General features: G+C 51.7%; 1 protein-coding gene across 1 annotated transcript in view; it reads right to left on the reverse strand.

Moving 5' to 3' along the window:
• Positions 1-11948: 11948 nt before the first annotated feature.
• LOC147736663 (glutathione S-transferase P 1-like) overlaps positions 11949-18872 on the reverse strand; it is a 42140-nt gene continuing 35216 nt past the window's right edge. Inside the window, exons 5-7 of the mRNA XM_086953422.1 lie at positions 18220-18323; positions 12636-12743; positions 11949-12553 (exon numbers count right to left, since the gene is read on the reverse strand). Of these exons, the coding sequence (XP_086809548.1) occupies positions 12365-12553; positions 12636-12743; positions 18220-18323 (401 nt within the window). The 3' untranslated portion in view covers positions 11949-12364. The remainder of the gene's footprint in view (positions 12554-12635; positions 12744-18219; positions 18324-18872) is intronic.

Consider the following 18872-nt stretch of genomic DNA (forward strand, 5'->3'; position numbering starts at 1 on the left):
GAGAATGCGAAGTATGTTGAAGCAGGAGGATGAGACTGCGTTGACTTGTCTGGACATCAAAGAGAGCTCCATCCTAGATGCAGCACAGTCTGGATTCCGCAGCAACTGTAGCACCGAGACAGCCCTTCCTGCCACTACTGACTACATCCGCATGCTACTCCACCAGGGACACTGCGGCCCTCATCCTCCTAGACCTCTCCGCAGCCTTCAACAACGTTTCACACCACACACCCAGCAGCCAGACTTCACGACTCAGGGATATAAGGAACCGCCCTCAACTGGATCCAATCCTCTCTCTGGCAGAACCCAGAGGACCAGAATCCCTCCCTTCCTCTCCAAACCCCCACCCCTTGCTGCCACAGTCAGACAACATGGGCTCAGCATTGTATCCTATACCGAGGACACCCAGCTCATCTTCTCACTCACAAAGAATCCAGAATACACAAGACTGTTTCCAGGAAGGAATGAAAAGCGTGGCAGGCTGGATGAAGGACAGCTGTCTAAAGCTCAACTCAGAAGACAGAGGTCCTCATCCTCCGACCCTTGACCTCCACCTGGGACAACACCTGGTGGCCCTCTGCCCTCGGGAACCTGCCCACCCCAACAGACAATGCACAAAACCTCGGCATACTCCTAGACTTCTCCCTCTCCTTGAGCAGCCAGGTAAACGCCATCCCTACCACCAGTTTCAACTGCCTGCGCATAATACGCAAGACCTTCAAGTGGATTCTCCCGGATTGCAGAAGGACCGTCACCCGCGCGCTCATAACCAGCAGAATGGACTACGGTATCACCCTATATGCCAGAATCAACAGAACTCTTCTGCACAGACTGCAGACCATCCAGAACGCTGCGGCTAGACTCGTCCTCCGGGCACCGCGCCACAAACACATGACCCAACACCTACGAGACACCACCGGCTCCCCGTCGAAAAGAGTCACCTTCAAACTCGTCACCCACGCCTACAAATCCCTCCACAACATCGGACCCAAATAACTCAACAAGAGTATACTTCCACGTACCCAAACGGAACCTCAGCTCAGCCGACCTCGCCCTGGCAGAGGTCCCCTGCATTCGCAGAAACAGAACAGGAGGGAGATCCTTCTCCTACATCACAGCCAAGACCTGAAACAACCTCCCTGTGAACATCAGACAGTCCCAGACCCTCCACACATTCAGGAAGGACCTGGCTCTTAGACTGATCCAGAGCTTCTCCCTCTCTCCCCCCTAATGCCTGAGACCCTCACAGGTGAGTAGCACGCTTTACAAACCCCTGATTGATTCTAACTGGATGTATTTTGAGGGGCCAGAGGTAGAGAAAGGGTCTTCGTGACTAGGGGTGGGCGGAAAATCCGTTCCGCTCGCGGATTTTGCGGATTTTCGGGAAATCCGCAATCCGCGAGATTTGCGAATCTCCCGCAAAATCCGCAAATCCGCGAGCGGCGGATTTTGCTCGCACTGCTCGCACTGTTCGCGTGAGTTCGCGCCCCGCGAATAAGTGCAAAATTGCAGAAATACGATCTTAGCAAAACTGAAAGTAACTACTTACCAGGTTCAAAAGTTCAGGCTCATCATTAGTAGCCATTTCCTGTAGTGCTTCCTGAGGGGCCCCTCCAGAGTTCAGTTGCCAGTTGAAACTATTATGTGACCCTGCTCTGAACCTCAGAATAGTTACACATATGCCACAAAGGTCCTGAATTACAGCTAAGGGAGACAAGCAGGAGCCAGGCTGGAAGTTAAAATCCATTAATCAGCCCCTAATTCATTATTGTCAGTTGGGGCAGGGCAGGTGTTGTAACTAATTTTGCAACAATGAAAGCACTTAGCAAGTGCAAAAGATCACTAATCAGGGCGCACTAAGGAAGCAGGTGCCAGCTAAAAAAATATTCTGTGACACATTAATCAGCCCCAAATTAATTCAGGTCACTTGAGGCAGGGAAGGTGTGCTTTGCTTTGCCGAAAATAATGTACACTGGACAACCAGAGGGTGTGGTGATGAAACAGAGGGTGGCATGGGTGGGCCAGAGAGTGGCATGAGTAGTCAAAGAGTGGCAGTGGTGACAGAGAGTGGCAGTGATGAAGAAGAGTGTCCCAAACAGGCTGGACACGTAGAAACAACAAGTTCGCGAAACTTGCGACCCGACAGGTAAGTTCGCAATTTGCGAAAGTGTACAAAACCCTCGCGAACTGGCAGAAACACGGGCGAACACAAAAAAAAAAAATATCCGCAAATTCGCGGGAATTCGCGGATTTTGCGGATTGCGAATCCGCGAATCCGCAAAATTCGCGAACGCGAGATCCGCAAAATTCGCTCATGCCTATTCGTGACCAGCCCTTGGGATGAGGCAGTGTACCCCTTTGCAGGGGAGTTGTTGGAGCACAGGTTCTATGCTTTCCTCCCACCCTACTTGCTTAGTAGTGTCATCTATTGAAGAACACACTGGTGTTCCGGGGAAAGAATCAGTGGGAGGAAGGTTTGGTTGTGAGAAGTCTAAGCAGTGTCCCTCTGCTGTGCTTTCAAGAATAAGCATGGGTGGAAAACCGTTACGCTCGTGGATTTTCGGTAAATTCGAAATCCGCAAGATCCGCGAATTTCCCGCAAAATCCGCAAATTCACACGCAGCGGATTTTTTTCTTGGTGACACAATTTTGCTGCGTGCGGTGTAAGTTCGCAATTGCGAACTAGTACAAAACCCTCGCGAACTGGCAGAAATCCTTGCGAACTGGCAGAAATGCTTGCGAACACAAAAAAGAATTCAGCAGGTTCAAAAGTTCAAACTCATCATTAGTAATGACTCCTTGTAGTGCTTCCTGACAAGGGCCCCTCCCGAGTTCAGTTGCTAGTTGCAACAATTATATGACCCTGCTCTGACCCTCACAGCAGGCTCATAGAATAGCTATGAGTAGGCCACAAAGGTCCTGGGGAAAAAAAAAATTGTACTGCAACAGAAAGCAAATTACAGATAAGGAAGCAGGTGCCAGACTGGAATTTTAAAACAGTGACACATTAATAAATCAACCCCAAATTAATTCATGTCAGTTGAAGCAGGCAGGTGTGCTTGCTTTCCCCCCCCCCCCCCCCATAATCTACAGTGATGATGAACCAGAGGGTGGCATTGATGCACCAGAGGATGGCATGGCTGAAACAGAGGTTTCTGGGAACCTGTGATGATGAACCAGACGTAGAAACAACATAATTGTGACCGTTGCGTGCCGCATGTAAGTTCGCAATTGCAAACTGGTACAAAACCCTCGCGAACTGGCAGAAATCCTTGCGAACTGGCAGAAATCCTTGTGAACACAAAAAAAAATCCGCAAAAACACGGATTGAGAGTTCGCAAATTCGCAAACGCCAGATTCACAAAATTCGCCCATGCTTAATCAAGAACTAACTGGTCAGGTTATCTCCATCCAGTGGGACACAAACCCTTGCAGTCTCCCCAAACAGGTGGTAAATGGCCATTGGGAGAATTTTTTTTTGGGGGGGGGCTGTAAGGTAGTCACTTTCGCAAGTGCAGCTCCTTTGGGGATGTGCCTTTGCCACTGTCTCTACCATACTTGTACCCTCCCCCCAGAGGGTGTCTGTGTGAAAGGAAATGGATGCTTCTGGGAGGGAGTGGTCCCTCACGGTGCTGTGAGAAACAAAAGGAACCATGAGCAGATGGGTTTGTAGGGCATCCATAACCTTTGCGGTCTTCCTTTTGTTTTCTTCAGCATCTGCTCAAAAGGTGCTCCCATCAAAGTGCAAAATGACCACATGCTGCTGCACCCGACTTAGAGATGGACACATCCAGATGTGGTGGCAGTAAGGACACTTCAGTGAACACAATGGGCAGCACATCTATGGCACAGAGGGCACACCCACGGCTTGTATTGGATGTTCTTCCACTCAAATACCACTTCCTGCCCTTTTTTCTGTACTGGTCAGAGGTGTTAAGACACTCCAATTCATTCCAGTGAGCCCCATCATAGCATGCGTAAACCTATGGCAATAGCGATATGCCATTGTGTAGCACACGGACCAGTGATGAGTTTACCTGCCATGTCTATTCCTTTGCTCTTCTAGTCAAGTGTGGTGTGCATCTCCACGACCTGAAAGTTGGCACATTGTTGGGCAGTGTGTACCACCAGGGAGTCAGGTGGATGTTGCTCCACAATGGAAGGAGAAGCATAAAGAGATGGTTTATATTTCTTATTGACCCTAGGCATGATATCTCTGGGCTTTATTGGTACTTTAAAGTGGTCATGAGTGAGGTTAAACTGCGCCCCCCCCACCCCCTTTAGCAGGGGTAAGGCTTTCATGAGGGAGTAGCACTCTTGCTGTTTATTGATTTCCATCTTATGATAGAGTCATCTTTCGAGAAATCTCATGGTATGAGTGCCGTGCGGCAGGGATCTTGGCCAGATAGCAGTCAGGGTCGTTATCCCATGGATATTGATCTATTCAACTCACCGGTCTTCATAAGGGCGGGGGGGGGACTAGGAGGCGGCAGGGCCAAGACTAGGAGGCGGCAGGGCCAGAAGGGGGAGACTAGGAGGCGGCAGGGCCAGAAGGGGGAGACTAGGAGGCGGCAGGGCCAGAAGGGGGAGACTAGGAGGCGACAGGGCCAGAAGGGGGAGACTAGGAGGCGGCAGGGCCAGAAGGGGGAGACTAGGAGGCGGCAGGGCCAGAAGGGGGAGACTAGGAGGCGGCAGGGCCAGAAGGGGGAGACTAGGAGGCGGCAGGGCCAGAAAGGGGGAGAAGGCAGGGCCAGAAAGGGGAGACTAGGAGAAGGCAGGGCCAGAAGGGGGAGACTAGGAGAAGGCAGGGCCAGAAAGGGGGGAGACTAGGAGAAGGCAGGGCCAGAAAGGGGGGAGACTAGGAGAAGGCAGGGCCAGAAAGGGGGGAGACTAGGAGAAGGCAGGGCCAGAAAGGGGGAGAAGGCAGGGCCAGAAAGGGGAGACTAGGAGAAGGCAGGGCCAGAAAGGGGAGACTAGGAGAAGGCAGGGGGGGGGGGACTAGGAGAAGACAGGGCGGGGGGGGGACTAGGAGAAGACAGGGCGGGGGGAGACTAGGAGAAGACAGGGCGGGGGGGGGGGAGACTAGGAGAAGACAGAGCGGGGGGGAGACTAGGAGAAGGCAGGGCCAGAAAGGGGAGACTAGGAGAAGGCAGGGCCAGAAAGGGGAGACATGTCATGTGCCAAGGCTTCTAGAGCACAAACTCAGTGGGTTGGTGGCTTCTTCAAAATCATCTATTAAGATATTTTGCCACTGGAGGAGCCAAGCAAGAGCTGCCCAGTCAGTGTGTAGGAGGGGTTGCTGCCGCCGGGTCCAGAGTTCCTCATGGACACAGGATTGGCTGTTCTTGTTCTTTGGAAGCAGCTGCCCTGGACGCCAGTAGTTTGGGTATCAAAGGCCATTCTGGCAGCACCAAGCCAATTTTAGGCTCTGAAAGTCTTGCTTTCTTTGATGGCTTACAGGCTGGTTTTGTGGTCTAAACCAAAGATGTGGTCGAAGGGCATGGCTTTGGCGACGATGGCTGGGAGGACATCTGGTCAGGAGCTTGGTGCCGACCATGGCCTTGTGGCAGACTGGAGGCCCATGACTGGCCTGTGAGCTGGAAGTTAGACCCTCTGGAAGGCTGTGCTCAGCTTGGGAGTAGTTGGAGGAGGCCTGTGTGTACCTACTGAAGCAACTTAGATGCAGGATGCTGGCTAGAAATGAAATGAATGAAATGAAAAAAGATTAATAAAGGGCATGGCTGCCCGGGAGCGTCCCAGCGCTGAGGTGCAGAGGAGATCTGAGGGAAACTCGGGGGGGGGGGGTGACAGGTGATATTATGGGTCTTGTGGGAACAGGTGTGTCTTCAGGAGTTTACGAAATTTCAAGTAAGTCGGTTCGGATCTCTGCTCTTCTGGTTGGGGGGTGAATCTCCACGCCCTGAGTGTTGGCACGTCATTGGGTGGTGTGTACCATCAGGGAGTCTGGAAGTTGCTCCCAGATGCCAGGAAGAGCATAAAGAGATGGTTTAGATGTCTTATTGACCGTAGGCGCGATCAATCTGGCCTTTATTGGGTCTTTAAAGATGTCAGGAGCGCGCTCAAGCTCCCCCCTTTAGCATGGGTAAGGCTCTCATGGATCTGAGCAGAGGGTTTCCATGAGGAAGTTGCTCTTGCAGCTGGATTTCCACCTTATGAAAGACAGTTATCCTTTGCAAGACCTCATGGTACGAGTAATGTTGTCCGGCAGGGATCTTGGCCAGACAGGTCAGGGTCATGATCCCATGGGGATTGACCTAGTCAACCCACTATCTTCATAGGGACGTGAGCCCAGTGGCATATATATGGGGGTTGGAGACCTATGACTATCATCCCCACCCCATGCCAAGCCAGAAGGAAGGGAACCCAGGGGTGACTGAGGGCAAGCGGTTGACTAGTATTGGTGGGGAGGGATTAGGTGGAAGGAGCCGAGGCAAAGGAGGTTGGGGAGGGATTAGGTGGAAGGAGCCGAGGCAAAGGAGGTAAAGGAGGGGAGGGGTGGAAGGAACCGAGGTAAAGGAGGGGAGGCGTGGGGCGGAAGGAACCGAGGTAAAGGAGGAGAGGCGTGGGGCGGAAGGAACCGAGGTAAAGGAGGAGAGGCGTGGGGCGGAAGGAACCGAGGTAAAGGAGGAGAGGCGTGGGGCGGAAGGAACCGAGGTAAAGGAGGAGAGGCGTGGGGCGGAAGGAACCGAGGTAAAGGAGGGGAGGCGGAAGGAACCGAGGTAAAGGAGGGGAGGCGGAAGGAACCGAGGTAAAGGAGGGGAGGCGGAAGGAACCGAGGTAAAGGAGGGGAGGCGGAAGGAACCGAGGTAAAGGAGGGGAGGCGGAAGGAACCGAGGTAAAGGAGGGGAGGCGGAAGGAACCGAGGTAAAGGAGGGGAGGCGGAAGGAGCCACGGTGGAGGGGGGGGGGGGCGGAAGGAGCCACGGTGGAGGGGGGGGGCGGAAGGAGCCACGGTGGAGGGGGGGGGCGGAAGGAGCCACGGTGGAGGGGGGGGGCGGAAGGAGCCACGGTGGAGGGGGGGGCGAAAGGAGCCACGGTGGGGGGGGCGAAAGGAGCCACGGTGGGGGGGGGCGAAAGGAGCAGAGGTAAAGGAGGGGGGGGGGCGAAAGGAGCAGAGGTAAAGGAGGGGGGGGCGAAAGGAGCCGAGGTAAAGGAGGGGGGGGGGGCGAAAGGAGCCGAGGTAAAGGAGGGAGTGGGGGGAAGGAGCCGAGGTAAAGGAGGAAGGAGCCGAGGTAAAGGAGGAAGGAGCCGAGGTAAAGGAGGGGGGGGGGCGAAAGGAGCAGAGGTAAAGGAGGGGGGGGGGCGAAAGGAGCAGAGGTAAAGGAGGGGGGGGGGGCGAAAGGAGCAGAGGTAAAGGAGGGGGGGGCGAAAGGAGCAGAGGTAAAGGAGGGGGGGGCGAAAGGAGCCGAGGTAAAGGAGGGAGTGGGGGGAAGGAGCCGAGGTAAAGGAGGAAGGAGCCGAGGTAAAGGAGGAAGGAGCCGAGGTAAAGGAGGAAGGAGCCGAAAGGAGCCGAGGTAAAGGAGGGGGGGGCGAAAGGAGCCGAGGTAAAGGAGGGGGGGGGCGAAAGGAGCCGAGGTAAAGGAGGGGGGGGGGCGAAAGGAGCCGAGGTAAAGGAGGGGGGGGCGAAAGGAGCCGAGGTAAAGGAGGGGGGGGGCGAAAGGAGCCGAGGTAAAGGAGGGGGGGGGCGAAAGGAGCCGAGGTAAAGGAGGGGGGGGGGGCGAAAGGAGCCGAGGTAAAGGAGGGGGGGGCGAAAGGAGCCGAGGTAAAGGAGGGGGGGGGCGAAAGGAGCCGAGGTAAAGGAGGGGGGGGGCGAAAGGAGCCGAGGTAAAGGAGGGGGGGGGCGAAAGGAGCCGAGGTAAAGGAGGGGGGGGGCGAAAGGAGCCGAGGTAAAGGAGGGGGGGGGCGAAAGGAGCCGAGGTAAAGGAGGGGGGGGGCGAAAGGAGCCGAGGTAAAGGAGGGGGGGGGCGAAAGGAGCCGAGGTAAAGGAGGGGGGGGGCGAAAGGAGCCGAGGTAAAGGAGGGGGGGGGCGAAAGGAGCCGAGGTAAAGGAGGGGGGGCGAAAGGAGCCGAGGTAAAGGAGGGGGGGCGAAAGGAGCCGAGGTAAAGGAGGGGGGGGCGAAAGGAGCCGAGGTAAAGGAGGGGGGGGGGCGAAAGGAGCCGAGGTAAAGGAGGGGGGGGGCGAAAGGAGCCGAGGTAAAGGAGGGGGGGGCGAAAGGAGCCGAGGTAAAGGAGGGGGGGGGGCGGAAGGAGCCGAGGTAAAGGAGGGGGGGGGCGGAAGGAGCCGAGGTAAAGGAGGGGGGGTGGAAGGAGCCGAGGTAAAGGAGGGGGGGTGGAAGGAGCCGAGGTAAAGGAGGGGGGGTTGGAAGGAACCGAGGTAAAGGAGGGGGGGGTTGGAAGGAGCCGAGGTAAAGGAGGGGGGTTGGAAGGAGCCGAGGTAAAGGAGGGAGTGGGGGGGAAGGAGCCGAGGTAAAGGAGGGAGTGGGGGGGAAGGAGCCGAGGTAAAGGAGGGATTGGGGGGGAAGGAGCCGAGGTAAAGGAGGGATTGGGGGGGAAGGAGCCGAGGTAAAGGAGGGAGTGGGGGGAAGGAGCCGAGGTAAAGGAGGGAGTGGGGGGAAGGAGCCGAGGTAAAGGAGGGAGTGGGGGGAAGGAGCCGAGGTAAAGGAGGGAGTGGGGGGAAGGAGCCGAGGTAAAGGAGGGAGTGGGGGGAAGGAGCCGAGGTAAAGGAGGGAGTGGGGGGAAGGAGCCGAGGTAAAGGAGGGAGTGGGGGGAAGGAGCCGAGGTAAAGGAGGGAGTGGGGGGAAGGAGCCGAGGTAAAGGAGGGAGTGGGGGGAAGGAGCCGAGGTAAAGGAGGGAGTGGGGGGAAGGAGCCGAGGTAAAGGAGGAAGGAGCCGAGGTAAAGGAGGAAGGAGCCGAGGTAAAGGAGGAAGGAGCCGAGGTAAAGGAGGAAGGAGCCGAGGTAAAGGAGGAAGGAGCCGAGGTAAAGGAGGAAGGAGCCGAGGTAAAGGAGGAAGGAGCCGAGGTAAAGGAGGAAGGAGCCGAGGTAAAGGAGGAAGGAGCCGAGGTAAAGGAGGAAGGAGCCGAGTGTTAGACGGACCGGGAGGGTCGGCCGAGGATAAGGGGAGAGGTCTCCGGGGAGAGCCGTCTCCAGCGATCGTACAGACAAGTAACTTCCCCCCCACAGACGGACACCACACAAGGTTAAAGTTCAACGAGACTTTATAGGCAATTCTTTAAGTTACGATGGAATGGTACAAGGAGGTCTGGACTCAGGGGTCCCCTCGATTCTGGTCTCTGGTTTGGGAAAAGGGTAGCGGGACAGTCTTGTTACCAAAAAGATGGAAATAGCTCTCAATCCTCGAGCTCGGCGTTCGAGATGATCGGGCCGCGGCGGAGCCAGCAGGTCCCGAGATGGACGAAGGAAACGACGGTCCGCGGCGGAGCCAGCAGGTCCCGATGAAGATGATGGTTACAAACGGTCCGCGGCCACGCCAGCAGGTCCCGACGACGATGAAGGATATGAAGGTTACGAAGGTTGCGGCAGCGCCAGCAGGCAAGACGATGGTGCACGAGACAGAGCTACGGCAGCGCCAGTAGTCCGTCAAGGATGAGTTCTTCTCTGAGTCTCTCGACTCCAAGATACAACCGCCTTCCTGCTCTGGAGCTGCCCCAGTTATAGGGCTGGTGTTCTTTGATGTCCGGACCCTCGCACTTGGAGGTCGGGAGGTCCGGGATGAGGGAGTCCAGACACCCAGCAGGGGGGTGGAGCCAGCGCCCGGGGAGGCGATGGGCGAGCGGCACTTGGCGGGGGGAGAGCCATCGACACCTCTTTCTCCCATTGACTTGCCAAGTAGCCCGCTCACCTCCTGGGTGGATGGTGGTGCCGGGATGTCTGAGGCCTGGCCAGGCCCAGGGTTGAGGTCGATCGGGGGCCAGGCGGCCTCGTGGTGGAGTGTCCAAGATGGCGCCCAGGATGGGCGCGCAGGCCGGCAGTGGATCGGGCCCACGAGGTCGACATGTTCGAGGGCAGGGGTCCCCGAGGGGACGGAGGACGTGTAATGGTGGTGTGTGGTACCTGCGTGACCGGGCTCGGGCCTGGTCGGGCCGGGGAAGAGCGGCCCTTCATGTGGCCTGTCCAACACCGAGGTAAAGGAGGAAGTGGGAGGAAGGAGCTGAGGTAAAGGAGGGAGTGGGAGGAAGGAGCCAAGGTAAAGGAGGGGGGCGTGGAAGGGTACCCATATCATGTGCCAAGGCTTCTAAAGCATAAACTCAGTGGGTTAATGGCTTCCTCAAAATCTTCTATTATGAGGAACAGGGGCCTTTGCCTCAGGAGGAGCTGAACAGTATTTGCCCAGTGTCAGGGTGTAGGAGGATTTGCTGCTGCCGAGTGCAGGGTTCCTCTTGGATGCAGAGGATGGGCTGGTCTTGTTCCTTGTAAAAAGCTGCCCTGGACACCAGTAGTTTGGGTATTGAAGGCCATTCTGGTGGCACTGAGTCAATTTTAGGCTCTGGAAGTCTTGCTTAGAGGCTGGTTGCACCATGTAAGCCGAAAAGTGGTCAGATGGCATGGCTTTGTCAAGGACTCTGGCACGGATGGCTGGGAGGACGTCTGGTCGGAAGCTGGATGCCAACCATGGCCTTGTGGCAGACTGAAGGCCCATGACTGGTCTGTGAGCTGGATGTTAGACCCTCTGGAAGGCAGGGCTCAGCTTGGGAGTAGTTGGAGGCGGCCTGTGTGTACCTACTGCAGCCAACCTAGATGCAGGATGCTGGGTAGACTGACTCACCCCCTTCGGTGTCACAATGAGCTTTCCTCTTGCAAGAAGACCCGAGCCTCTGCGCTAGAAGTCAGACTGCTACAGGTCACGTGTGGTGTCCTGGTCAGAACAGGGGCAGAGACACATCCATCAAAGCGAAGGCATTGACAGTGGTAGCAGGGGGTCCTTGGTATGCCTCGGCTGTCATTATAAACAGGAGGCCTCCTGATGTTCCAGGGACGGAGGTCTGTCCTAGTACTTGGCTCAACACTCTGGCAATAATAGGATAGAGTTCTTTCCATCACAGAAACGGTGTTGGGGAATAACTGGAGCGCTGCGGAGAGGCCCCAGGTGGGGCATCAAAGGTTTTAGTCGTGGAGCCGAGTGAGATCATGTGCAATGCCTGGAACTGGAGAGTATACATGACGATAGGTAGAACCAAAGAGTGAAAGATCCGAACGGGCCTGCAGACACCATGTGGCATCAACCTAGACCTTGGCGGACACATCTGAACCAAGCAGCGGAGAAAGAATGAGTGGAGCTGATGCCCCTGCACATTATCAGCAATCAGTGGAGTCACTACATCTTGTGACTAATGACTTTACAGATGAACAACTTGCCCACGTCTGAGCCCAACACTAGATTTGCAGGTGTATGCATAGCATGAGTATATGAAGCCATACATGCCACAAAAACACAGCTTCTAAGCAACACCAGGAGTGCAACACCCATTGGGCTCACCAGGCTAAAGCGCCCCCCCCCCCCGGTCGTATGTGTCAGCCCGGGCCGAGACAGCCCGGGCCATGACAGCCTCACGGCCTGGCTACCCTCTTACAGCTGCACCCTAGTAATTCACAAGTCTTTAAAATATCATTTACTTGTTAATGAGGCTTTTGTTGTGTTGCCACCCCTTCTTAGAGCCACTCTGCCTCTGGCTGGAAGAATTAGCCCCCCTGAATTCTTTCAGCCCGCCTTATCAGTGTCGGTTTGGAGAGGGATTGGGTGGTTGGGGGAAAAAAAAAAAAAAAGGCCAGGACACTTCCATGCTGGGGGAAGAGAATCCTATAAAATCCTACAGGAGGGCGAGTGGCAGAGCCCTTTCACTGTTCTTCCCTCCCCCGCCCCTCCAAGAGCAACAAGAAAATCCCCCGCCCCTCCAAGATCAACAAGAAAATCACATTTCAGAGCATTTATTTACCTTCAGTGGTACAAAAATATGTTATTTTTACAAATATTCACATTATTTGGTCCTTCAGAGATGGACATTTAAGAGGTAATGTGTTCAGACTACCCATTAGTTGTCCTAGTTTACAAAAGTTACTAAGAGCAGAACTACTTCGCTTCCCAAAGACCTACACAAACGCTCACCCCTGGAGAGCTCCATGCAAGTCCCTAGAGAACTGAAACCTGAGCGGGGTTAGACAAGTGCTAGTGAAGGAGCCCTCAGCCTAGGTGCAGGCGGCTACAGGGTGCTTTGCCACCCAACACTTGGGAGTAAAGGCTACTTCTAGTTGGGTGCAAGGGGCTGGTGGGCGGTAGAAGTGCATCTTTTGAGGTGGCCAGCACCCACCAGTGATCATCTGACTGGGGATCACTGTTTCCCATTCCCGTTGATCGGGCGAGACTTGCGGGCATCCGACTCCAGGAAGGCCTTGAGGTTGGGTCGTGCAGAGAGGCGCTCAACGTATGCGTGGAGGAGAGGGAAGTCTTTCAGGCAGTCTGGAGCGAGCACCAGGTGTGCGAACAGGATGTCCAGGAGAGCATAGTCCGCGTACGAGATCTAAGGGCGAGAGAAGGCAGAGTTAAGAGGCGAGACCCTGGAAGAGATGGAGGTCAACCACCACAAGAGATGAGCCACTTACCTTGTTTCCAACAATGAACTCTTTCCCGCCATGATTCTTGGACAGGAGACACTCAAAGGGTTGAAGATCTTTAGGCAGGTTTTCAATGTATGGAGCCTTTCCATCCTCCTGGGGGAGGGGAAAAAAAAACAAACTGACTTAGTCATCAAGATCCCTGGTCATTTCAAGACTGGGGTTGAATGGCAGTCGACATCTTCAAACCAACATTCCTTCCGATTGAGGCGGAGTGATGTCAAAGAAACGAGATCCCAGAACACAACCACCCAATCTGATCAGACTTACAAGAGCAGGTGGGCAAGGGGCCGGAGTTGGACCCACCAATCCGTGTCTGTTTATAGATCTCCACAGGGGGTAGCTCCATTAGGAAAAATATAAGGTACTCAGAATCTGCTAGGAGCATTACGTTGACTTGGTTGTATTAGGATCCTAAATAGTTTAGATCTGCCACTTTAATTTAAACAAGTGCTCAGTGAAAAAATAAAATGTTACTCACCGTGTGAACATCCCTTAGTGGCATGTAGTCCTGCAGAGTGTGCCTTCTTCCTCTATCTGGTGTTGGACTTGACGTATACAACTTGTTTTTCTTTGAATTAAGTCTGAGTTATAAGTCCTACTGACCACCTATCCTTGGCATCGCACATGGCATTGCCTCCATTATTAGATAGATTTTTTGGCGTAGTAGGGCAAGATTTAAAATTGGACATGAAAAAAATTAAAAAAATAGAAAACTACCATGCCAAAAATAAAGCTAACTTAAGCAACGGAAAACATTTCTGCAGCAACCTCAGGCAATTGGGGAGGAAGGTAGGTGTACCTTAATCTACAGCGCTACATGCCACGAACAGATGCTTGCAGGGTACGGAACACTTTCCATTTGTGGCATGTGGCTAGAGATGCACATGCAGTGCATAGTCTGAAGCATCCTTCCAAAGGTTGTGGTTTAGCAGGAGGATGCTGCAGAAGACTTAGTGTGCCCAAGAACGCCTGGCCAGCTCTAGCGTGTGGTCTAGGCAGGACATCCACACAGCAGTAAAGGTATGAGGGATAGACCAAGAAGCTGCATTTCAAATGTCAGCTGTATATTACCCAAGGCCATACAAGTTCCTTTCTTTTGAGTGTAATGTGGTCTGGACGGGCAAGGTTCGATTTCCTTTGGTAGACCAGGTCTGTATGCACCTGACCAGCCATTGTGAAATTTCAGTTTTAGAAATGGCACATCCTTTATGGTGTTTGCAGTAAGAAACAAACAGCAGAGTCTTACGGACAGGCTTTGTCATATCAATACACTGGCTTGGACCGCCGCCTTCCTCTCCGGCAGAACCCAGAGCGTCTGCCTCTCCCCTTCCGCTCCATAGCCACGGATATCTGCAGTGTTCCCCAGGGCTCATCCCTCAGCCCGACACAGTTAGTCTGCATGGCCCCCCTCGCCCACGTCGCCCGCCAGCACGATCTCAACATCATATCACACACCGACAACACCCAGCTGATCCTCTCCCTCAGAGACCCACACAACGCCAAATCCAACCTCCACAAGGGAATGAAGGCAGACGCCGAATGGATGAACAGCTGACTGAAGCTGAACTCAGACAAAACGGAGGTCCTCATCCTCGGATCCACCCCCTCAGCCCGGGATGACTCCTGGTTGCCAACCAACCTGGGAACAGCACCGACACCCATCGACCACGCAAGCAACCTGGGAATCATCCTCAACTCCTGCACTTCAAAGCAGGTCAACGCCCTCTCCTTCTGATAAAACACGCTCCGCAGAATCTACAAGTGGATCCCCACCGAAACAAAAAAAAAAAAAAACGCACTCTACGCAGGTATCCCGGCCAACACCTACAACAACTGCAATGCATTCAAAATGCATCCGCCCGACTGATCCTCAACGTCCCCCACCACAACCACATCACCCCCCACCTGAAAGACATACAATGGCTCCCCGTCGAAAAGAGGATCACCTACAAGCTACTCACCCACGTGCACAAAACCCTCCACAACACCGGACCAGCCTACCTCAACAGCCAACTCAGCTTCTACACCCCCACCCAACAGCTCCACACCGCCAGCTCTGCCCTCACCGCTGTCCCTCGCATCCAACATTCAACTTCTGGCAGCCGATCCTTCTCCTACCTTGCCACCAAGACCTGGAACACGCTCCCCACCCACATAAGGCAGACCCAAGACCTACTCGCCTTCAGAAGACTCCTCAAAACCGGGCTCTTCTAGCAGTAGCAGAAATCCCATCCGCCCCCCACCCCACAGCGCCTGAGACCTTCACGGGTAAGTAGTGCGCTCTATAAGTACTATGATTGATTAATACATTTCATTGGGGCACTTGACATAGTGTGAAAAGCACATTCTGCTACAATTGGGAGTGTAGAAAGATTGGCAGGTCGCTTGTTTGATGTGAAAACTGGAGACCACAGGCAGACATTTTGGATTGGTTTCAAGAACCACCATCTTTATGCACTTGGAAAAACAGTTCTAAGCTAAGATCATGTATTTCACTGACAGATGTGCTGGTTCCCCAGCTCCGAGGTCGACCGCTCTAGCCCTTAGGACACATTTGTTTTCCTAAAAGCTCTTGGCTGAACATTAGCAGAAAGCAATTCAGAAACATTATACAAGTGAAAAAGCAATAAGTGAAGGCCACTAAATGGCAGGGGGGGGGGGGGGGGGGAGGGTCAACGGCTGACTTCATGGGCGATGGTAAAAGTGGTGTGATTGCTGAGAAGCTGTGCTTTAAAGTGTATACTTTACATTTTGTAAACGTGGCTCTTGACTCCGATAATGTTCACTTTGAGAAAATTGAAGTCAAGAATCTCTAGAGGAGATTCAGCTTCTCTGGACCACCACATAAGCCAAGCATTGGCAAAATCAACACTCCTGGCTTTACTGGACCAATGCATGTAGATACAGGCATTCACATAAACTAACACGGTAAGGTGTAAACTGCACTTGTGCACACAGCTCTTGTAAACAGATTACGAACAGATCAATGCATTAAAAGAAAGAAATGGCTGGAGGGAAGAGTGGCTCTTGCCATGCCCCACACCCCCACCGCTTTGATGCGGGGCAAGGCTCGGGTGGTTAAGAGGAAATCCATGGAGGGGCCAGCGTCAGGTGGCAAAACAATAAGGAGTCTTTAGAGTGAAGGTTGTCCTGCAGCAGGACAAAAGTTATGTTATGTATTTTATTTTGTATAGCGCACAGATGCCGCAGCCAAGTGGCGTCCCGGCGCTTTGGAGATTGTGTAACACAGCAGAGATGACCTAGAAAAAGGGACTAAACTGTAGAATAGGAAGGTTTTTAATGCCTTCCTAAAAGGGAGCAATTCGGGGATGGAACGGAGAGGGGCAGGCAAAGAGTTCCAGAGAGCTGCCGCCAGCACTGAGATAGAACGTCCACCCATTCTAGCTTTTTTGAAACGTGGCACCATGGCAAGATTTAATCCAGCGGATCGAAGGGCTCTAGAGGGGGCATAATGAAGAATAGTCTGCGAAAGAATAATTTAAGAATTTTAAAAGTTAAGCAAAGAGCTTTAAACTTAATTCTTTGCCCTACAGGTAACCAATGGAGATCTTGGATAGTTCGACGAGCAGAGACGAACTTCGGAAGGCCAACCAGCATCCTGGCCGCCACATTTTGGACCCTCTGGAGGCGGGTTAGCTCTGCCTGATTCAGGCCCAAAAACAGAGAGCTGGCATAGTCCAATCTGGTAAGAACCAGGGCTTGGACTATAATCGGTCTGGTGTCCGCATCAAAAAACTTGAATAGGTCGGAGACACTGCAGAGTACCAAAGCATGTGCCAGCCACACGTTTAGTGTGGGAAGTGAAAGAAAGTTTGTCATTGAACCACACCCCTAGGTTTCCAACTTCAGCCACGGGAGTGGGAACAGGGCCTAGTTCAGATGGCCACCATTGATCTCCCCATAACCCACTTTCCCTACCAAAAATGATAACCTCGGTGGATCACTGAAATAATATCGACTGACAAAATATCGACTTGCCAAAATATCGACAGTCAAAATATCGAGTTTGTATCTACAAACAGGTAAGTACAAAAATATCGAGTACAAAATATCGTTAACAAAAATATAGATGTAAAAAATATCGACTTTATTAAAAACAGTGTTAAATTAATATTAAATTTTAATTACTAAAATATACTTAAAACGACTTAAATTAAATTATAATAATTAAATAATAAATGAAAATAATAAAAATAATTTTTTAAAATCTTATTTGTTGACCCTGAACCCTAAAAATACCCCTTTACCCAAAAACCCAAAACTGACCCTGAACCCTAAAAATACCCCTTTACCCAAAAACTGAAAACTGACCCTGAACCCTAAAAATACCCCTTTAACCATGAACTGAAAACTGACCCTGAACCCTAAAAATACCCCTTTACCCATGAACTGAAAACTGACCCTGAACCCTAAAAATACCCCTTTACCCATGAACTGAAAACTGACCCTGAACCCTAAAAATGCTCCTTTACCCAAAATGTATCAATTTTATTTAATTACCAATTAATTATTAATTAACAATAACAATAAAAATATATTAGAACATTAGGTGTAATTATTTTAATAATTAATATTATTTTTTCAAAATTAATTACTTAAAAATAACACAAAATTATATATATTAAAAATGTACTCTAATTAATGTAATTAACTAATTACAATTAATTAATTAACAATTATTTACTAATACAAAATATATTCAAAATTATATTAATTAATTAACTGATTAATATTAATTAATTATCAATTAATTATCAATTAAAAATATGAACACACATATTAATTAATTAATTATTATTATTAAATTACTTCCCACCCTATTCCCCTAGAAACCCACAACCCGCTACAGAATTACATTACGCAATTATTAACAAAACAAAATTCATGTAATAAAATATTTTATAACATTAATACACACTATTCACACATATTATTACATAAAAATACACTATAAAATATTATATATTATTAAAAAATCGATATTTTTGCTATCTATATTTTATACAGTCGATATTACTTCACTTACCTGAAAAACGATATTTTTGTAGTCGATATTATGTCCAGTCGATATTTTGTCCAGTCTATATTTAAAACTCGATATTATGTCCAGTCGATATTTTGGAGTCGATATTTTGTCTCTATACCAACCTCGGTCTTAGAGGCATTAAGTTGGAGTCGATTGTTCGCCATCCAGCCTGCCACAGCTTTTAGAGCTGACTGAAAGGTGGGGGCATCCATGTTGCAGAAAGGACAAAACTGCAGCCAGAGTGGGTCGAAGGGGCTTCACATGCACCATGCAGGGGGTGTTGAGGGAGGTGCGGGGGTGCGTCCTGGAATAACCAGGTCACCAAAAGGATGGAAAAAGGCACAAGATGCATTCTTGGAGCTGAAGCCGACAGACCATCAAGAACCATGGTTTGCTTGAGGGACCTTAATGACCTGGCGCCATTTTATCAGAGCCGTGTTCCAAGTCCCAGGAGCAAAGTACACGGACGTGCTCCATCCAAGGAGGGAGACAGTAGGCGGGAGAGGTGGTAGCAACACTCACGTAGTTCTGGTAGATCATCTTGACGTACTTCATGCGCAGGTCTTCCACGCCATCGGCGACCATGTCCATGTTGGCCGCTTCATGGTTGTCCTTTCCGTAGAGATCTGGAGAACAGGGCGTGAGTGGGTTAGATGCAGACATGCTGAGCTTCCCTTCTTTATACACATGCACTCTGCCTGCTCCCACCCCATTCCCTGCAGATTGGGGGGGGGGCTTGTCCCACAGAACAGTCACTCCCCAGGAAGGTCCAGCTTCAACTGGTCAGAAGTCCCAAGCTCCTGAACATGGAGCTTTTACCTTACACTTAATACCCACCATTAGACATTGATGTTACATGCATGTTCATAGGCTCTTGCCCACACTCCCCACCAGACATGGACCTTACATGCACGTTCACAGGTGCTTTCCACATTTACGTTAATACATTAACAACAAGCATTGGCACGTTTGACGGCCAGGAGCCAGTGGTAACAGTGATTCAGTTTACCAGACACACCAATGTTACCGTGGTCTGTCCTGTCCACATGCCTGCCACCCTTACTGCTACACAGGCTTTTAACTACAGCTTGGGACTAGGTCCGCTTACAAGATAAACCGTGGCCTTTCCTGGAGCGGACACTCGAGACAGAATGATTCTTTGCTTGAAAGAGGCC

The sequence above is a fragment of the Lissotriton vulgaris genome, chromosome 1_2, assembly GCF_964263255.1.
Source record: "Lissotriton vulgaris chromosome 1_2, aLisVul1.2, whole genome shotgun sequence".
NCBI classification, from domain to species: domain Eukaryota; kingdom Metazoa; phylum Chordata; class Amphibia; order Caudata; family Salamandridae; genus Lissotriton; species Lissotriton vulgaris.